Raw genomic sequence first — 22,053 nt, forward strand, 5'->3', positions numbered from 1 at the left:
TGAGGATTATAATTTTAAAGTGGTAAGTCGTGTTTTTGAAACGATTTTTCAAAACGCTCGTTGCAATTCGTAGCGCGGATGAACGTTGGAAACATCCGACCTATTCAATAACACAGAATAAGCGAATCCAACGGATATCTTTACATAGCTTGCTATATGATTGCGCTGTGTTTTGGCTTTAATTTTCCCGGGCTTCATATGACATTATATCATAGCTATATATATGTAGTTTCCTCATTGTATAATTGTGGCGGTCTTAATTTACAGCGCTTCAGACATATGAGCAAATTTGCTTAAAATGTTGCTCAACAAATTAACTAGCTTATTAATAAATTCTCAAAATTATCTTTTACCATCTTCAACTGAAATGGTATGTATTGACTTATTTTCACATAAGCGACCTCGACTCGTGTAGGGATATTTAGAACCAAATTTATGCGTTTATCACCAAATGCCAATGTCGATCGCGCCAAAATTCTGGCATCTGAAAAATTATATTCATATATATATATATATATTTTCCTATACACTGAACATACCATTTCATCAGAACATAACGAGATCTGGTTAAGTGCTTTGAATATTCTGATACTTAAACTGATATAAATTATTAAATTTATTCATAAATTTGTAATTAATTCCCCGAAGCTGCCTTCGGGCAATAATCTGACTTTCTAGCATCGCAGTCGACGACTTCTTGACGTGCAGGTTTGTAGTAACTAGGTGTTAACGTGAGTCGATTCACCAGAATGTCGTTGGCTGGAATAATACTTGGATTCATAATATTTTCGTTCAATGGAATACTAGCTCAAAGAAGTGAGTACTATCTGTGTTATGGGCGCATTGTTAAATAACTGAATATTTCAACTGGTGTTTTAAAATGACCGGGTTGTCGATCTATAAGATATGATTTACAATAACAGTGAATACTATAACCTAAATTTGAGCTACAACTACCATGTCGTGCTGAGTTAGGATGAACGTTTTCTCAATGAGCACCGATGTGGCATATGGGGTAAATTACATTGCTTTACTGGAGTCACAACCTTGACAATATGACAGATGCTAGTCTATTTGATGCTGCGATTGACGAGTGAAAGGTATAAATGAATTGCATGCGTCAATGATACAGACAATTTCGTCGTGACATTTCATGCTTCAACTTGCACTCTGGTATCGTTGAAAGAGTTGTTGATGTGTACCTGTATATGTATTATACAAAGTAATGTTTCTGGGGCTTGGGATGCGAACATTATTACATTTTACATACATCTCCTCACTAGATTGGCAAAACACTTCTTGTAAAATTAGACCAATCGTATATGTGGCAGCCTCCAATTTGAACGACCGCATATCCATCTTTAATATTACCTATATGACGCTGAATATCGCATTGCCATCGTGTAGTATAATGGATATGTGAAGTGATGTTATGTTTCCGAATATCGATAATAAAAACCCGTTTTCAACGTACACTATGCATTGTTAGTAAATTATTTACTTTGCTGTTTAAACGACTTTGTATTGAAACTTCCACGTCAAATGTGATTTAAATTACTGTCGAAAGTGATTAAGTTGTGTTGTTAATTCTGATTAACGTGTCATAAAACGGATGATTTATTTGTAGCATGCCCCCGACCTGAAGCCCCAACGCACGGTTTTATTTCAAGATGTACGAATAGTGTCAACCATCTATCCGTTTGTTCAACAATATGTGAGCCTGGATTTGAAATCAGTGGAGACTCGAGGATGTTGTGTTGGTGTGGCGTGACATCATGTGCATGGCGTGGAGTGAAGCCATCTTGTGAAAGTAAGTAATGCCACGTACACAATCATTAGAACATTGTAGGAACAAATTTTTTTTTTTCGGACAATACGAGTAAATATTTTATCCTTTTTTATCAGCTTAGTATGACGCGTTCCAACCAATAACTTTCCCACTTGATTTCAATTATATTTATTATTGTCTCAGTGATATCTTGCAATGGACCCGACTACGACAAAGGCCGGGTCCGAGTCGTCGACCAATGGCCCAAAGGATTTATTGGTGTCATGGAATTGGAGGATATACCAGAAGTCACAACAAAATTAACTTCGGGTTGGTCAATGGTTTTGATTTTGGACAGAGCATTAGGAAAGGTATGATACTTTTTGTTTTCTTCAAACCGTGATTTTAGCTTTAACTCGGGCGGGTTTGATTTACAAATAAGGAACTAAGCGCCTCTTTCTAAGAAACGAACTTTGTACGATGTACGAATTTTATTCATCTGTTCATCGTCATACTACAAAATTCGATTTGACACATTTGCTCGCTATATATATCTAAGAGTAAGAACGCGGATAAAATGTTATTGATAAAACCATCCTTTTGTTCGCTCAAAAGTTTGACAGAATATTCTAAACAGACAAAGTTTATCGTTATCTTTGACTACTAAAAATGACGCGCCTCGCGTTTTTGATTATTGGACACGTTAGTGGACATAACGGTCGTTTTTGGACACGTCAGTGGACATAACGATCGTTTCAATATTATGTTGTTGTTGTTCTTGTTTTTCTTTGACACGTTTTTAAAAAGTCGCTTTCCTCTTTGATTACTGGACCAATTGCTCTGGAATTTTCAGTGGTTAAAGATGGATTTTTCTCCAGAAGGCTATTACTTTTATTTATTTCAAAATTTTGTATGAATTCCATAAAATCTGTTATTTCATGCAAAATTTCGCTGTATAACTTTTTACTTATGGGAACACTGCTTTCATTCTGCCGATCGTGACGGCGGATTAGGAAAATCCATGCTATTTAAAACTCGTGAGTTTTACGAGGTTACCGGTGATGATGAAGGTACGTTAAGGTTAAACCGTACCGTACTGCTTTGCTTGCTTTTAATATACTTGTAGAAAAGCTCAGTATAAATCAAAAATCTTTGCGCGTACCGTAAGTCGCAAGTGAAACAGCTAAAGACTAAGCCACAACGCAGTGAGATTGACCACTTCCCAGAAAACTGGCGGGCCGATCTGGACGAAATTTGGTGTAAACCCTGGAAGTACTACCAAACTGACACCGAAAATTTTTCAGAACGATCGGGCAAGTGGAAGTGGCCAAAACAGGCTTTTAGTGGCCCTAATACCCGACGATCAACCCATCAAGTAAGTCACGCTAGAGTGATTTTGGCGTTTAGAGGCCGTTAAGCTCCGTTCTCGGGGCGGGAAAGCGTGGCAGTGCGAGCGAGGGGCAGTGCCTCCGCCCCTCAGTGGTGAGGAAACGTGTGGAAAGCCACGCCCAGTCAATACCTAAACCTAAAAAGTCGCTTTTCTCTATTTTCAGTGCTTGAAAATAACAATTTTCTTTAGAAGGCTATTACTTTCATTTACTTTAAACGTGTCCATTTATTTGAGCATAGCTCTCTTGTAATATTATGTTGTTGTGCTTATTATTCGTCATCATTATCATTAAAAAATCGTTTTCTCTTCGAATACTGAACCAATTGCTTTAAAATTTTCAGTGGTTAAAGATTGATTTATTTTATCAGAAAGCTATTACTTTTTTTTATTTCTGAATTTCGTATGAAATCTGATATTTCGTCCAAAATTTCGCTGTATTATTTTATCCATGGGAACATTGGCTGTCCGGTTTGATTCTGTAAATTCTTGTTACGCGAAACTCGGAATTTTTTTGAGGGTACTGGTAGCGCCAAAGGTAAGGACTGTTTCGCTCTGATTAACGTGTCCATATATTTGAGCATTGCTCTCTTGTTTTCTTTCACAATCATTCATGCCATTTTGTTTTGCAGAACACAACGCTGAGCAGTTGGAACGCTAACCTGGTCAGTACTTCGTACGACAGAAAAACTTTTACTTTCTCGAACACAGAACATAATTCAGATTTATCTAACTACCTTCCAACATCCAGCATCAGATGGGCCTTTGTCGTAGATAATTTGGAAGATGAATTGCCAAAGACAGGTGGGTGAAATTGACTGAAATTTGGTGCAAGCGAATCAATTCGTTATGAATCTGTCAGATCATTTTTCTTGGTCTGTGATTAGGAAAGATTTTTTTTTCCAAGTATGAAGCGCGTAGTACAATACGCCGTACTGCAGTAATACCCGTCTATCTGGGAGTAGACATTCCTCTCCTAGTTTTGTTATATTTGACTTTTATGAAACAACTTTAGAAAATCACATGGCAAATGACACTTTTTAGTAGATAAACAAATATTTCTTATAACTAACTAACTAACTTGCTGATTTCCAGCATACCTTGGACTGTTCAATCGACAAGTAAACGATGCAGCTTGCGTTAAAGCTCCAAGAATGTTAGACATTGAACCAATAATGAGCAACAAAGTCGTCGAAATCAAAACCACATCTTTGACAACTACAACAACCACCGAAGAATCGGATGTCACTACACAACCCACTACCACACCAAGCACAACGACTCCGACAACAACTGCACCTCCAACGACAACCAGTACAACTACCACCACCACCACAACAACAACTACTACCACGCCCGTAACAACCACTACAAAGCAAACGACAACGAAAAAACCTAAGAAGAAAAAGAAGCCTAGAAGGCGTGGGAAAAAGAATAAAAAGAAGATAACAACTACGGAGCCGTTTGCTGAAACTACCCCAAATCCTTCGTCTTTGACAACAATATTTCCTACCGATTCTGCAGTCGATTCAGTATTAGAAGACTCAAAAAATGACACCACGATGGAAAAATCTGGAGGGCGTTATTGCGTTTGTATGTTATATAAAATTATTGTTTTATGTGCTCGCTATGAACAAAGTAACTAGCTTTCCCAAAAACTGGTATAACTAATGATATGATACAATAGTTAAAAGCAATGAAATAATATTCGCAGGCAGATTTATTTTTTGACATATCAGTTTATGTGTTGTGCGTTATCGCGAAGTATTTTAAATTGGTACTCTTAAGGACGTCCTGGTAGAAGCAAATTTAATAAAAAAAAAATTGAAATTCTTAGCCTAACAAATCACTTAATATAATTTTCAGTACAAACTCATGAAGATAATTTCAAAACACAAGATGGCTGGGAAGACGGTGGAATTCCCTTTTTCAGTGGAAACTGCATCTTGAATGTAACCGATCACTTGCTTGACTGGTCAATGCTTGTAGTTTTTGACTCTCCAATAGCTGAGATGCAGGTAAGTATAAAGTGTCTCTGTTACTCATATTTTCCTAGTTGTATTACCTTTAGCTAATTTTCTGTTCCTATTTTTGTACACCTCTAACTGTTCAATCGTTGAGTTTATTGATATCGCAGGCTAATAATCCCATGCTTGAACCCCATGCCCACCACCTAAGCCAGGGTGAAATAAATTTGACGGGAAAGCCAAACAGGAACGACACTGGTTATTCCTAAATATATTATAGCATATATTATATATGACATATATATAGGTTCTTACGAACCAAAGATTTATTGTTCCGAATGATGGCATGAAATGCCATATAAAAATATTGAAAATGTCGCTTACCTCTCCCGACTACTGGTGACATAAACCTCGATTGAACTCCGACCTGTTAAAAAAACGTCACCCAATTCCGGAATAATAAAACAAAGTTTGACCATACCTGAAGTAAACATAACATTCGATTACTCACATGATTTTACAAGTCCCACACTTTTTCAGGTGTGGTCAGTTACCACCGTCGACAAATCCGACGATGGACGGATGTGGACATTTGGACCACACGAATGGAATCTAGATTTGTACGTTGGGATGTCGGACATAAATTTTATTGCAAAACAAGCAACGAAAACGGCGAGTATACCAACGGGTAAGTTTTATATTATGATTTGCGGAAAAAATTCCTACAATAGCGATATAAATGAATATAGGATTAGTGCTTTGACATTTTCGGTGGTTAAAGATTGTGTTCCTCGCTAGAAGGCTATTACTTTTATTCGTTTTTGTAATCCTTGGCGTCATCAAAAATTGCGCACTTTGTGGCGTTTCAACTTTCGCGTTATTCGTGACTAGCCTACAGGTATTCTGCTGTGACAAATTGCAACCCATACTACTTCGTTTTGGTTTTCGTATCCATATATTTCAGCATCGCTCTCTTGTCTAAGTAGAATTAGGTTGTCACGCGATTGAAACACTTACCGTACACAGCGTCGTCGAAAGAGCTTATTGGACGGAAATATTAAAAAACGAAATTTCTGCAATGATTTAAAAGCAATTTCTGTGTTCACTAGAATCGAAATTAATTTGCCGACAGGACTCATTCAAAAAACCAACGGTTTCATTTCGTATTTTATAGCAAAAGTATACTTATGCTCTCTCGCTTTCACGGAAGGAGATACCATTGTCATCAGTCCAAATTCACCAGCTCAAATTGCACTCGCTACCGGTACTCTTGGTATGAATAATGAAGAGGACGAAACCGACACGGACGATGACGTCACAATCGAAGAAACAGAAGAAGATAAAGAGACCCCTGAGGAAGCGGCATGTAGGTTCTTATTTACGTTAGAATCTGTTGTAAGCAATTGTAACTATCGCTATGCAAGAATTTTATCAATATTCATTTTATTGTTCTCAATTTCCAGCAAAAGCAACACGATGGAAAAAGCCGGATAAAATCGAAAAAAGATGTTTGCCAGAATCACCCAATGGAATCATACCTGCAGTGCAATCACAAACTGTGCCAGATTTCAAGCCTAATGACGGTATGCTTATTATGTGGAAATAGAATTTATGAAAATGTTTAAAACTACTTCGTTAGCTTAAAATACATACTACAATTTTCTTTCTCGTTAAATGTTCCGAAGGCGAAGCAGGAAAGGTCGTACTTTCGTTAAATCTATTCGCTCCACACGAATCTCAATGTTGCAGTTTATTTACATTTCATATATTATTTATTAAGACGGAACAAAATACAACTACAATGAAATTTTGCACAAATCAATACTGTTTTACGAAGCACAAAGAGCTGGGAAACTTCCAAAAAATAATAGAATCCCGTGGCGGGGAGATTCAACACTCAAAGATGGATGTGATATCGGACTAGATTTAAGTGGGGGATGGTTTGACGGTAAGACTATTTTATCTTCTATAATCTATATTCTCGAATCGAGTGTGGGTTATTTGCAATTTTGATTAAAAGTCGCACAACTGTAATACAAGTTAGATTTCAATACAAACCACTTTATATATTAGATTTTCTACTATAATAACTACGGGATTTAAATTAAATAGTATAGGAATTTTATTCTAATGAGACAATAACGCGATTTTTTAATAGCGTTTCACACTTTTGTATCAATCTAGACTCTTAACATCTACTCAATAAATTCTGGCGCAAGGAGACACAATATTAAATCAACTAAAATATTTCTGCTTTGACTTAACAACTCTTTCACAACGCATTTACTGTACTAATACTAATCACTTCATTGACATTTCACTTTCTTACGACAAGCAAAAGTTTTATCACGTGACTGAATGACCGATATAGGCAGCCAGGTGGGATACAGGCTATTGTTTTAAAAAATGGATTGATATTTGCGACGCACTCAAAATTATCGCGAGTCGTGATGCGTAATGCAAACAAGTGATGTCAAACACAAGCCTTGGACTGACAGTTTGGAATAGTCAGCCATTTCCATTTTTTAAAACTTTCTAACACGATGTTCTTTTGTTGTTAATTTTCAGCTGGCGACCATGTGAAGTTCGCTCTTCCAATGGCATCTACAGTCACCTTGTTATCCTGGGGAGGACTCATGTTTCGAGATGCCTACAGGGATGCAGGAGAGTTTAGCAATCTGCTGGATTGTATAAAATGGCCTAGCCAATTTTTGATGCGTTCACATATTTCAAAATATGAGTTTGTAGCACAGGTGATGTCAGATTTTTTAATATTGTTGGTTTTTCAAATTAATCAATCATCTCAACATATTTTTATACCGACCAGTTGCGTTAGGGAAGCGTTAGAACGATGGGAACCTAACGCACTTAGCAAGATGGGCCAACCGCAGTCTTATCCTATTCGATATAAGTCTGTCATTTTGCATTATTTCAAGATTGACTATCCGCTAAATTTAAAAAAAAGCATAGAAAAGCTAAAGTCTCTTATCATGTTGGGTCTAATATGGATTGAGATTAAAACCTCACATTAGAAAGAATCTGGAACGATAGGCTACTTTTTGATATGATCAAATATACCCATTCTAGGCAAGGTTGGAAATCATTTGCTGATAACATTGAATGATTGTAATTAAATCATCCTATTTCTGAAATGCAAAATTTTGTTCAATTATAAATTTTTTCCCAATCTAGGTTGGTTCCGGAAAAATTGACCACATAACATATGGACGACCGGAAGAAATGCGAATGAAAAGACCGACTTACATACTGGATCCTGAACATCCAGGATCTGAACCCACGGCGGAAACGGCGGCAGCTTTAGCAGCTGCTCATATACTTTTTAAACCAACCCATCGTCTATTTTCTAAAAATGCAATCAAACACGCAGAGGAGCTATTCGAGTTTGCAGATAAGTTCAGGTAAGATATGCAGAAAGAAAAATATAGTTAGTATCTATTTTCAGTAAACGGGACAGTGAAATTACGCATTTTTTGGGCAGAACTGCTAACTCCTGCTGCTCCCACAAATAGGAAAAATAAGCAAAGTAATAATAGTAACTGGTTTGGCTTGGATACCAAATATGATTGAATTTTAGCTATAAATTATACAATTTCTGCAATTTTCGCTAGAATTTGTTCAACCAAGTGTAAATATTTGGTCACACTTGACATCACGATTTTGATTATTCAGGGCAGAATATCACAACGCAATTGAGGACGTTAAAGATTTCTACTTCTCGTATTCCGGTTATAACGATGAGTTGATATGGGCAGCAGCTTGGCTATACAAGGCTACCGGAAAAAGCAAGTATCTGCTCAAAGCTAAAGGATTGTATATTGAACTAGGCGGACAATATGCTGTCGAATCAGAATTTTCGTGGGATAGGAAACTTATTGCGGCACAGGTATGATACTCAAATTCCATTTTCCGTACAAAACATTCACTCTCAACAAAGCTCTGTATGAGCAGACCCGATCCTACAAGTATACTGAGTAAATGAAAAGAAAAAAGATATAAAAAATTATTTTAATTCAAAAAATAATTGGAACTTGAAAAAATTACACTAATTTACCCAAAATTTTCGGTTTTTTGTTTATCCCAATGCATTTGGGTTAATTTGAGGGCTGAATACTTTAATTAAATTGCTTTTGCGTAAACTATGCGATGCCATTTTTCTATGAGTATGCCAGTATTAAACATTCTCACTTTTTATAGATTTTGTTGGCTAATTTGACGGGAGAAGAGTTGTATCGAAAACCAATTTCTGGTTTTCTAGAAAACGTTATGAACTCAAAGAAAACACCAAAAGGTCTTATGTGGTTACGAAAATGGGGTGCTAATCGTTATGCAGGTAAACAAATTCTGACATAACTTTTAACAAATGACATAACTTATGCGTGACGTCATAAGATTCGCCAAACCAGATTTTGAATGAATGTTTCAGGTCTTAGATCTTAGAGATTGTTTGAATGCATACAATTTTTTTTGTCATTATGAACAAAGCCAAACAAGTCGTACGCACTCGGAAATACGAAAATCTTTATGGTTTCAAAATAGTACCAAACATTGTATGACACCTTTTCCGAGGTGTCTAGTATGAGACCCACACGCCGTTAACCTCTCACTCCGACTCGAAAATACCAGGCTCAAAATCAAAAGGTATATATATATATGACATAACTGCATTAGGGTATAATTACTATCAAGTTGGCATATTATTAAGCAAATATTATCTGAGATGTGCTTTTGCATCAATGCAATATCTTTAAAAATAATGCGAGATGATTGTACTATATATGATCAGTCAGTTAACCAAATGAGAGGACACAGTTCGCAATATTAATATACTAATAATAGTATGCTACCATCTTCCACATTCAGCTAATGCCGCTTTTATGGTGATGGCGGCTTCCACTCTTACACCACCGTTACCCAAGATGGAAATTTACGTTGAATGGGCTCGAAAACAAATTCATCTTGTCTTGGGAGACATTGGACGGAGTTATGTTGTCGGATTCGGAAGAAATTATCCAGAACGGGTACATCATCGATCAAGGTATAGCAATATTTTTATGTCAGTTTCAACTCCTTTTCCCTTTTTTATGCTTTTGCGCCGATGGATCCCTATGCAAATAATGCAAGGATGCTGTATCAAGAGTGAAAATAAATATTCTAAGTGATCCAAGTTTCTTGTTGTGCTTGTGCACTAGCACAATTAAATTTCAAACATATATATGTCTCAGGAAGTCTGACCATGGTTTGACGAAATGTTACAGGAATTCACGCTTTTTGGTCCTTCCTGAACAAGGCACTGTACAAGCAACCACTGATATTAACGGTGATATATAAAAAACTAGCAATTTTGGAGGAACCGGAAAATCGGTACTCCTGTAGTATGCGAACCAAGATGGCGGACACCGGAACGTAGTATGTGTACCAGGTTAGGGTTATGCCTTAATTTCAGGTACAAATACTACGGGAGTCACTTTGCTAGTCACCGAGCTCGTAATAGAACTGAAATAAGGAAAATTAGAATAAAATTTGGCCTAACCTGGTACACAAACTATGTACCTATGTCGGCCATCTTGGTTCGCATACTACAGGAGTACCGAATATTCGGCATTGCCTACGCAATTTATTGCGCTTTTAGTTTCGGTATTCTTGCATTCATTCATTGCATATTTATCGTTTAACAGCAAAACTATACTAATTATATTTTATGGATTATAAGCGTTCTGAGTACACAATTATCTCAGCAATACTTTCAAATCTAATTTGTTTCAGTGCCTGTACTCCATTCCCAGCACCATGCAGTCGAAAAACTTTTTATACACCCCGACCGACCTATTTTACACTCTATGGTGGATTAGTTGGAGGACCTGATCAAAAGGAAATTTATTCTGATAACAGAGTAGTTTACGAACAAACTGAAGTTGCCTGCGACTACAATGCTGGATTTCAAGGAGCAGTGGCTGGTAAGTTGTTACGAACGTTTTTGCCTTGGATCGAGGCTATGGGAGATATCGTTTTTCATATCACCATAACGTTAAGTTTAAACAATATGAAAAAAGAAATTATAGGATAAATAGCGTAACAAAATTGGTACAACATAACCTAATATTACTGCACATTAGCTGATGGCCGAGCGGTCGGAAGGTTAGAAATTGCTGTGTAGGAATTTTTACCTCGCAGACCATTTTTACCTCGTAAGCAACTAATATTATATAAAATGCTGGAAATGTTTATAGTCTAGTACAGGGGTGTGCAAACTGCGGCCCGCGGGCCAAATGCGGCCCATAAGAAAAAATTGTGCCCGCGAAACAAGATTTTAGTGTATGTAATCTGGTACGTGCGAGCAATTCCAATCCCTTTCCTTTGATCGTTCAAGCCAATAATTATCCCATTTACTACTAGACTAATGCGCCCACCTTTTCCTTGTGCATAAGTCGTTTGCTCGAAATGGTGTTGCCATGACGCTGGTGTTTTGTCAATCAAACTATATCTATGAGCAATATTTAAAATTAATTCTATTCCCAATTGCAGGGCTCAAACAAATTGTGATCAGAAAGAGGGCTCCAAAGACAACACACGCTAAACACAACTTGGGGAGATGGTCCGGATGATTTTTGTCACAAGCCCATCATGAAGCAAGCAATATTACCTATCGCTTCACAATATTTCAAATTCGACGCCGAAAGTATGGTGGCGCTTGTACTACTTCGTGATCGCTATTACCACTCCCTTCCAACTTTTTTGTTCTCCATTTTATAATAAATATATTTCTTTTATTGTGCCAAATGAAGATTACATTAATGAATTTTCCTGTGCCAAGTGTGTTTTATTCTTTAACATTCACTAATACAAGAGTATCGGTGAAGGCGGTTCTTGTATTAAAGTGATGTCGAGTACAAAAATATATTAATCGGTCTGAAGAAACGGATTACACAGTATTTGAAGGAGTACGAAATAAATGGAATGGTTGTTGAATGTTTATGAAATTTGAGCAAAATATTATAGTCAAATCTTCTGTAATATTTAGGATATTACAAAAAATGAGAATATAAAATTTTGGCCAAAAAGGCGGAATGAAAGTAGACAAAAAGAGAAAGGGATTGGACAAATATTTGAGAGATGAACTTATGCGTTTTCTTCATCTTCCTCCTCTTCGTCAAATTCACCTTCTTCCTCTGCGGTGGCATCTTGGTATTGTTGGTATTCGCTGACCAAATCGTTCATGTTGCTTTCGGCTTCAGTGAATTCCATCTCGTCCATACCTTCACCAGTGTACCAATGCAAGAAAGCCTTACGTCTGAACATAGCGGTGAATTGTTCGGAGATACGCTTGAACAATTCCTGTTAAAAGAAAGATAATGAATAATATATAGGTTTCAAGTACACTCGTAAACTCAAAAGCACGTAAAAAATTGATTTTATCGCAATTTACCTGGATAGCTGTGCTGTTTCCGATGAAAGTGGCGGACATTTTCAATCCTCTTGGTGGGATGTCGCAAACGGCGGTCTTGACGTTGTTGGGGATCCATTCGACGAAGTAAGAGCTGTTCTTGTTTTGTACGTTGAGCATTTGTTCGTCGACTTCCTTCATGGACATACGTCCACGGAACATGGCGGCGACTGTGAGGTAACGTCCGTGACGTGGATCGCAAGCGGCCATCATGTTTTTGGCGTCGAACATTTGTTGGGTCAGCTCTGGGACTGTGAGTGCACGGTATTGCTGGCTGCCTCTGCTGGTGAGTGGAGCGAATCCGGGCATGAAGAAATGGAGACGTGGGAAGGGAACCATGTTGACGGCGAGTTTCCTCAAATCGGCGTTGAGCTGACCTGGGAATCGGAGGCATGTGGTGACACCGCTCATTGTTGCAGAGACGAGATGGTTAAGATCTCCGTATGTTGGTGTGGTGAGTTTCAATGTGCGGAAGCAGATGTCGTACAAAGCTTCGTTATCAATACAGTATGTTTCATCGGTGTTTTCAACCAATTGATGGACGGAAAGGGTTGCGTTGTATGGTTCAACAACTGTGTCAGACACTTTTGGTGATGGCACAACGCTGAAAGTGTTCATGATTCTGTCTGGGTATTCCTCACGGATTTTGCTGATAAGGAGTGTACCCATTCCAGATCCGGTACCACCACCAAGGGAGTGTGTAAGTTGGAAACCTTGGAGACAATCGCAGCTCTCGGCTTCTTTGCGGACGACGTCCAAAACTGAGTCTACGAGCTCAGCTCCTTCTGTGTAGTGACCTTTGGCCCAGTTGTTACCGGCTCCGCTTTGGCCTAAAAATTATAAATATATAAAGAGTTAATTGCTTATAACACCTTATAACTTATTAGCAAATTACAACTTGCTGAGTATTATCTGGCTTCATTTCAGATATATATATATATAATTTCGACCATGCCGCTTTTTTTATAAACATGATAAAGGTTCGAATGATCAATTATGAGGTAAAACACTCACCGAAAACAAAGTTGTCTGGTCTGAAAATTTGACCGAATGGACCAGATCGGACTGAGTCCATGGTACCTGGTTCAAGATCGACCAAGACAGCTCTTGGGACGTATTTGCCGCCTGTAAAAGAGAATATATATATAAGATTATTTTACTGAGAATAAATAATAATTTAAATTCAAGTCAAGAATAGCTGAGAAACTAACCGGTGGCTTCATTATAATAAACGTTTATTCTTTCAAGTTGAAGATCGCTGTCTCCGTGGTAGGTACCAGTTGGATCGATTCCATGTTCGTCAGAAATGACTTCCCAGAACTAAAATAAATGAGAAAACATTTATTAGACAACGGACAACGCAAAAATTTTGCATCAATCAACGATTTTTTAATAAAATGACATTCGGTTTGATATCGGATAGTTGAACGTTGCCATTGAGATTAAAGCAGAAAAAGAAACTCAAATTGTTTACTCTCGACAAATTGCTAAGTGAAATTTATTCCCTATCGAATGTATACAGTAAATATCTACTAAGAATATACATTGCATGATATACACAATATATAGATTCATTATCTACCTTAGCTCCGATCTGGTTTCCGCACTGGCCTGCTTGGATGTGGACGATTTCTCGCATTTTGGCGATATATTTTATTATACAATAGTACACGAAGGTCGAACGCGCAAAGTAATGCTGTCACTAGCGAAATGATTTGAAGCGACGGGTACTGTGGATTTAAGCGCTTTTGGTGGTGAATTATCTTTTCTAAATACGGTTGAGTTCTTTTCTCTCTTCTTTCTCATTTTAGTCGCTCAAGTCTGAATAGTGAGCGACGTTTCCAACCGCCGTTGCCTTGACGGCGGGAACATTTCGAAATTCCGATCTTTTGTGGATGGTATTCATCCGCTAGTTTCTACACATTTTAAGAAAACATATTAAATCTACGCTTGGCAGTAATAGACTTTATTCAACGAAAATTCCTAAAATAATATACGTGTGGTAATTTTATCTGTGTTTTTTCGAGTTTATTCATTTTTTTACAAAAAATATAGTTCCGTGTCTATGGCAACGAGATAACAAATCCATTGACTGACTCACATCTGTGAAAGAATCGGACGAAAAGAAAATGAAGATATTGAAGGATGCGGTTGAGCGGTCGCTATACCACACCGAGGTGTTGCTATGACTGCCTAACGCTGTCTAGGCGAGGACGTAGTATATTTGTTCAGCTCGCAATTCCAAAAGTTGTCAAGGTAACTTTTGTTTCATTATGTGTGCACGTTCTCATCTTACACGCAACTCAATTTGTTTGCTTCATTCACGACGTCGATGTATTGTATAAAATTCAAACTGAAAAGAAGATCAAACAAGTCCGAACTAGATTTGAAGTAAAACAAAGCATTTGTCGACCACGAATTCTTAGAGATGTTTGGTTTATGAGCCAGTTAGGACTGGTTACAATGTTTCGAAAACAATAGAAAGCGTCGTGACGTGATGATAGTGATGATACTTTTATTTCACTGTGTTTTACATGGGATCATAGATTTCTGTCCATTCCATTGAATAATAAAAATCGGTTATTTTGCATTCCACTCGGAATATATAGTTTGTTTCTAACTAAATTATTAGCTGAACATTTCCTAGCAAGCGTTTGTCTTGTGTGATTTTACTGAAGGTCTGTGGTACTTCTAGGCCTAGGGGATAATTATGAAGTTATATAGCTGCTTCTTCTTTACTTCTGAACAAAATAGCAACGCATATTATCTTCGTGGGTAACAAAAATCGTTGTTCATGCTTCGCATGCTTCATTATAGTGGTTTATCATAATTTAAATGTTGATTAAGTTTGTGGATATTTGCCTGAACGCAATTCAAAAATGCTATGCTGTTTGAAATATGCCAATTACTTCTGTCAAATCTTCATCTAACCAATTTAACAATGCACTAACTTTGTTGTTTTGAATTGGGGGTTCCCAAACTCGTGGACATGTACCCCCAGGGTACATTTTTACCTTTTAAGGGTAGACTTCATTAGATACATTATATAAAAGAAATGTTTTTAACACAACTTCTAATTTGCCCTAAAAGGTTTTTTCACCTGATGTTAATAACTTGAAGACCCGAGTTTAGCAAGTCTTCTTTTCGCCCGCGCGGAAGTTTTACTACAACTACAGTAAATACCGAGTCTACATTCACTGTTCACATGTTTTATTTTGTCCAATCACAGCACACAAGACAATTTTTGGGGCACACAAGCGATCTAATGATTGCCCAAAAAGGTACCTATTAACATTGAGTATGGTAAAACCTGTTTTAAACACATACAATTCATGTCTTCGTTGTCTGAGTCCATGCCTAATTATCTGGGGAAATGAATGCAATTCGTTATTGAGCCATATAAGGAGATCATTCGCAACGCAATGCAACATTGGTTACCGCATTTCGAGGTAACGGTTTGGAATAATATTTGACCCCAGTATCTTGCATTACAACAGTATATATTTGAAAACACCACTATTTCGATCGGTGGCAGCAACGACTAACATACCGTGACAGTGACCTTCGAGGATCAGGTGTTATTTACCCACCTGCTGTAGCGCAAACGAAAGTCTATCCGACCCTTGACCCCAGGAAAATTATACTACCTTTCAAAGCATATTTTGAATATTTCCGCACGTTGGCGCTCACAAACTTGATCGCATATTTCATGAATAACCATTATTTAGGACATTTCAACTGTCATTTAAAAAGTACAGCTAGCTAATTTTAGCCCAATCTATCACAGCCGTTTTGTGACTAATCTTTGATAACGGTGACCGTACATTTGAACCAATGTACATTTGAACCCATGCGTATATCCACGGGTTCAATCTATATGCGGGTGCTAAAACCCATGGGTTAGGGTTAGTATGGGTTTAACTATCCGTGAAACAAAAAAAAATCCATAGGTGCAATAGCATACAGGTGCAATTGTCATGGGTTCAAATGTACGTGGGTTCAAATGTAATGGAACCTTTGATAACTGCTAAAAAAGCGGAAAATTTCGCGCAAGACGAAAACACAACTGACGAATTCTTTAATGCATTTTAGATTCAAACAATTTAAGTGTTTGAATACAGAAAAACTAAATCCTCTGCTGTTGCATAATACAATGGTACAAATGCGAATGTCCAATTGTATATTTTTTCAAAAAACTTTGGTCGAAGCAAAACTACTCGCGCTCTTTAGAAGTCACGAAGACTGATCTAGGGTAGAAGCTATCTGGGACCACTGAAGTGCCAAATGGTACTTAGACTATAACAAGATAGCAATGCCAAAATGAAAGGTTGCAAATATATATTTTAAAGATCTTAATACCGGTAAGCGATGAGGCCGAGAACGGAGAAGTCACGTACCACATTGTATATATCCCTGATCGCTCACTTATTAGAATTTGACGCTTTTCATCAAGATAATATTGCAGAATAAGTCAAAAAGCAAATCCGACATAAAACGCAACTTGACTTATATACTTTCGTCGTATATACATATAGTATTATTCATATTGTATTTGTAGATAAATGTCTTTACGTATCAAAACATTACGAATAAATAACAGTAATATGAAAATAATGTCAGGTTTCCTCCCTTAGTAAGGTTTTTCAACAATTTTCCTTGATACCTGTGGTCGAGGGAAATAGACAATCAAATACAATCAATAAATATTAACTTTTAATTTGAACTGTTTTGTTGTTTTGATTGAGTGATTTCATTCAACATAGAATTCATGACGTGTAATATTGTTGTAATTTGGCTTTGAGTTTATTTGCATGAACCTATTTTTATTTACAATATATTTTATGTTTTTATAGCCATATGAATCGGATAAAATATATCTTCGCAACTTGATCGACCAAGTTTACAAGTGTGGCCCCGACATCTGCTTTAATCTTTATAATATTTCTACACAATACAATAGTTTAATAATTTGCTCGTTAGCCTATTTGATAATTTGTTTCTTTTTCTATACCTTTTGATCTTTGACCGATGTTGACTTTTTCGCTCTCAGTTATCTCTGAAATGGTATAACTATAATGCATTCGCATGATTCTGTTCAATTATTTGTTATTAGATATCAGTGTTACCTTCAGTGGGACCTTCAATGGCTTCAAGCGTCTACCCTAAAATGAAGATATTGAATTTATACAAAACGATTGAATATTGTGATTCAGTTCTGATAACCTATGTATAATATTTTTATTTACCACAATTATTCTTGCTTCGATGCATTCTTGCATGTATAGCTTCATGTCCGGAAGCTTACATTTAATTTGATAACCATCTCCCTGTTTTATGTCGACTGGTGTCCAAAATGCAACACGAGGTAAATGCCTTGTCGACGATTATCGAGCGTTTTCTTCGGTATCTGAAGTCTTGCTTTTCCGTAAAATTTACATATTTTTTCTTACATTACCAGTTGCAATTTGTATATCAATCAAATGAAAAAGTGATATATGAACATTTAAGAAATTGATTCGTTTTTGTTATATAAATTGTAAAAATTCATATTTGCTTTTATTAAAATAAAGAAAAAAAGAATTGTTACAAACCTGAAACTTCGACACAACTAATTCGCTTTCGTCGACTACAGTGCCAGGTAGATTCTAAATAAATCGAAAATAAACAATTTAGATCAGTGTTTCCCAAACTTTTTTCTGCCAGCGCCCCCTTGGACAACTTTTTAACTAGCAAACGCCCCCCTGACAAAAAAAAGTCAAAGCAACTTTATTCTCCATTTATCATTAGTATAATGTGAAGGTTTAGTCTAGTGAAATGCCACCAGCTTGATAATATCTGGCTTCATTTCAGTCAAAAACAGTCTTGAGTCTCGTCTGACACTTGTCGAGAGAATCTGTCTTGATATGTAAAAGTGCAATCACTGCACTAAATACATGCTCTGCCAAGAATGAGCTGACAAGAGCAATGAAAAAAAATTTGACTCTATCTCACACGTGTGTAGCGAGTACATAAAGATAGTTACTGTATGTTTCAATATTTTCACCGTATTGTTAATAATGAATGTTATTCACTTGAAACAAAGCCGTTGCTCCAATTCATTTCCTTTATGATTATTTTCTTCGCTCAGTGTTGCTCGCGTTTATCGTTCTTTGTTAGTTAGAAATTTTGGATTCTGATTTTACTGCATTAAGAATTAAGTGTGTTTTCAATTTTATCTGTATTTGGATTTTGGATCGTGCATCTTTTCAATAATATACAACAATTCCTTTAACATTGTGTGCTTATTAACGTCTGAAGGAATCCAGATTGGAGTCACATTCCGTAACGCGTGTCAATCTAATAACGCGGGAATCGAACTTTTAAATACTAAGGTGATCAGTCTTCATCTCTAAGACTCACATCTCTTCTCCCCATACGTGAAAATATTTCAATTTGATTCTGTTGCCAAAAAGATGGAATACTGAACATGGGTTTGGAAGTGAAAACCCAATGATAGTAGTGTATGTTCGCTTCTGGACATTCAGGGTTATCTAAAAAAACAGAAACCAAAATTTTTTTAACTATCTCCAAAAAACTTTTTTAAATGTTATTCGCGCTTGAACTTCTGTTTGCATATGATTATACTACGAAGTTTTGCAAAATTTTCAACCACTCACTTACGATAGTTTTCTGCTGAAGCGCAACTTTTGCTGCCAGGACATGAAAATGAAAGATTTCACATTAGGCCGCGAGCCGAGTCCCTGAGAAACGCCTAGAAAGTGAGTTTCGTAGCGCACATCAGGTAACTACCTGAAAATGATTTTGAAATGTTCCTTAAAAATTTAGTAACAAATATTGCCTTGTTCCCACTTCCAAAAGTTGCACGTTTTAAGGAAAAGACGCTTTTACTACAAGAAATATGTGCTACGATCTGTCCTATATTCTCTACATTTTCGGCAATGAACAATGACTTCTGCATGACGTAACAATTGCATCGAATCAGCTGTTAGCGAGCGGATGGATATTAGTTATTACTGCTCGACCTTGCGTTGAGTTGGGCAGCCTTTCCATAGCCCTGTTTAGTTATTATTAGTTAAGTTATGCTAACCTAAGACGTTTTTGAAAAATGTATAAGTAAGTTAGTAAACACTTGTAGATCCTTACCACGGATATGGGCCGTGAGACGAAGCCTTGAAAACGCCCAGAAAATGAGTTTCGTAGCGCACATCTGGTAACTAAATAAATTCTTCAGTTTTGTGTGAAAATGAACATACTGAACGTATTACAGCTTGTTCCACAATCCTGATGCGAAATTGAATATAGGAGGTTCCCGGAAATTCAATAACCATAAGTTTACAACACATGCATAAGAACTATGCAATTCGAGAGCCCTACAGCACACTAACACAAATGTATTCCTGTAATGTTTTGCCTGACCACAATCGGACTTCCTCAGTCAATCATAATTTATTAGGTAGATTACGAAAAATATGGCATACATGTGACCAACAACAAAAAATACTTTAATTGTGAGACAGGAGTCGCGAGTGACCTCGAAAGCAGCGACACCAACAACGCTGATTCACATTAGCGAATAAATTTTATGTAATAATCACAAGCAGTTTACAACAAGAACAGCATAAAAAGCTACATCCATTTTAATGATTTTATAGAAGCTATCAAACGTATTTATTTTTAAGCAATGAAGTCACAAATTAACATCGTGAGCACAAAAACACAAATAAATCAGTTATTTCTCACCTAGAAATTTACCGGAAAAGTCAAAGAAAATTAAATGAATGTACAATATGTACATAACATAGTGAACAGAAATATTACAATTAGTCTTTTTTTTAGTTTATGTGGTTATGTATTTGAACAAAGGCAATATTATTTCTAGAAACAGGACTACGACACTAACAAATGTCCGAAAAACAAACAAATAAATGATACTTATTAAATCAACTGCAATATCTAATTCACTTTCTTCTGAATTGTTTTCGAAATCCACTATCTCGAAAATCGACTTTTCCTCTATAAGTGTACTGTGATTTTTGCAGTCAATACAAAAAACAAAAATCTGTGCAATTTAAGTTGATTTTGGCACACTTGCATAAATTATTTTGACTATTTTTCTTACACTTGCAGTTTGCCAACTCAAGAACTGATTTGATGGCCACATGCTTCTTCAGTGAATCATTGTTGGGTGGCAGAGTATAATCCTTATGTTTGCCAGTGTAAATAGACGTGCCCTGGTATCATTTACATTCTTCACATCCTCTTCATACAGTGAACAAACAAATTCCTCAGTTTTATTTATTAATGCCTCGTTAACCTCAAAAGATCTTCATAGTTGAGAAAAAACAATTGAAAACCTCAATGAAGTCTCCAACATGAGTTTGATGGGCAGTTCCAAATTGCAGAAAAGTGCCAAAGTGGTCATTTTGACAACCGGGGCAAGCTACTGCGGGACCAAGTCACCCCCATCTACGGGGACAGGATGAGCGCTGTAAGTTCTCCCATCATTTTATGAGTATAAATACCATTCCCTCGGTAACAACCAATCGGCAAAAGCGACAATTTTTAACGATAAGAAAGTGTCTTTAAAACCGGTCCAAGTCAAGGTATTAATAAATATAGACATCAGTGTTCACTATTAGCGCACTTTTTTGCGAAAATTGCGAAGCACTTTCGCAACTTTTTTTAGGGACTGCGAAATAGCACTTTTTTCCGATTTTGAAGAGAAATAGCACTTTTTTCCGATTTTGAATGGAATAAAAATTCAAAGTTAAGAAATATTTTCGAGTATTAAGTTGACAAATAAGTAACATACTGGTACTTTTGTAACTCAATTCTGCATATCATAACGATATTTACCGGAATTCTAACCTATGAGATGCAGACATAGGAGATAAAGCTTTTGCATTAACGGCAAAATCTTGTTTATAATATGATTATTATTAAAGCACACGGATTCCGCTTCTCCGCAAAAAACGCTCCCGGGGCGTTTCTTTGAACGAGAGTGGTCATGTGACTATCAATGATATCGATGAATTCAAAATGACTATAAAAAGTGTTAGTAACCTGTTATAGTCACTTTGGATGAATTGTGACCAAACTGCACTATTTTCAAATCAGACGAAACTTTTAGCAGCATGTCACAGATTTGCAAAATCAACAAATTCACAAAATACCATTAAGTGCCATTTTATTGTAATCACAATGTTGAAAGGACGTCATTGATATGCGAGGAGGGGTGGGCAAAATTCAATATTTTTTTAAATCGAATATTTTTAAGGAGTACCGAATAAACGTGGTGGAAACATTAAAAAATCGGCAACAAAGCCTTTTTACTGGTTAATTCCGTTGTAATCGCTAATTGTTCTTGTCACCGATCGTTTGGCGGCGATATCCAGGTTTTGGGTAATCTGTATTCCCGCCCTCTCTTTTTTACAAATATGAATTCTTGTGGGTCGGCGGACATCGAAGT

General features: G+C 36.7%; 2 protein-coding genes across 2 annotated transcripts; one reads left to right on the top strand and one right to left on the bottom strand.

Moving 5' to 3' along the window:
* The first annotated feature begins 658 nt into the window (after window positions 1-658).
* LOC120332119 (uncharacterized) lies at window positions 659-11,805 on the top strand. Its single transcript, XM_039399299.2, has 17 exons — window positions 659-816; window positions 1,628-1,810; window positions 1,973-2,139; window positions 3,788-3,959; window positions 4,251-4,748; window positions 5,022-5,173; window positions 5,663-5,810; window positions 6,297-6,488; window positions 6,586-6,705; window positions 6,903-7,070; window positions 7,691-7,875; window positions 8,315-8,541; window positions 8,813-9,026; window positions 9,338-9,473; window positions 10,004-10,178; window positions 10,907-11,097; window positions 11,666-11,805. Exons 1-17 carry the CDS (start codon window positions 750-752, stop codon window positions 11,743-11,745), a joined length of 3,075 nt encoding a protein of 1,024 aa, XP_039255233.2. The 5' UTR covers window positions 659-749; the 3' UTR covers window positions 11,746-11,805.
* A 130-nt stretch (window positions 11,806-11,935) lies between these two features.
* LOC120332124 (tubulin beta chain) lies at window positions 11,936-14,328 on the bottom strand. Its single transcript, XM_039399307.2, has 5 exons — window positions 14,167-14,328; window positions 13,796-13,904; window positions 13,599-13,709; window positions 12,567-13,414; window positions 11,936-12,475 (listed from the first exon to the last, which is right to left on the bottom strand). Exons 1-5 carry the CDS (start codon window positions 14,221-14,223, stop codon window positions 12,260-12,262), a joined length of 1,341 nt encoding a protein of 446 aa, XP_039255241.1. The 5' UTR covers window positions 14,224-14,328; the 3' UTR covers window positions 11,936-12,259.
* Window positions 14,329-22,053: the final 7,725 nt, after the last annotated feature.

Source organism: Styela clava, chromosome 13, assembly GCF_964204865.1.
Source record: "Styela clava chromosome 13, kaStyClav1.hap1.2, whole genome shotgun sequence".
Classification (NCBI taxonomy): Eukaryota; Metazoa; Chordata; class Ascidiacea; order Stolidobranchia; family Styelidae; genus Styela; species Styela clava.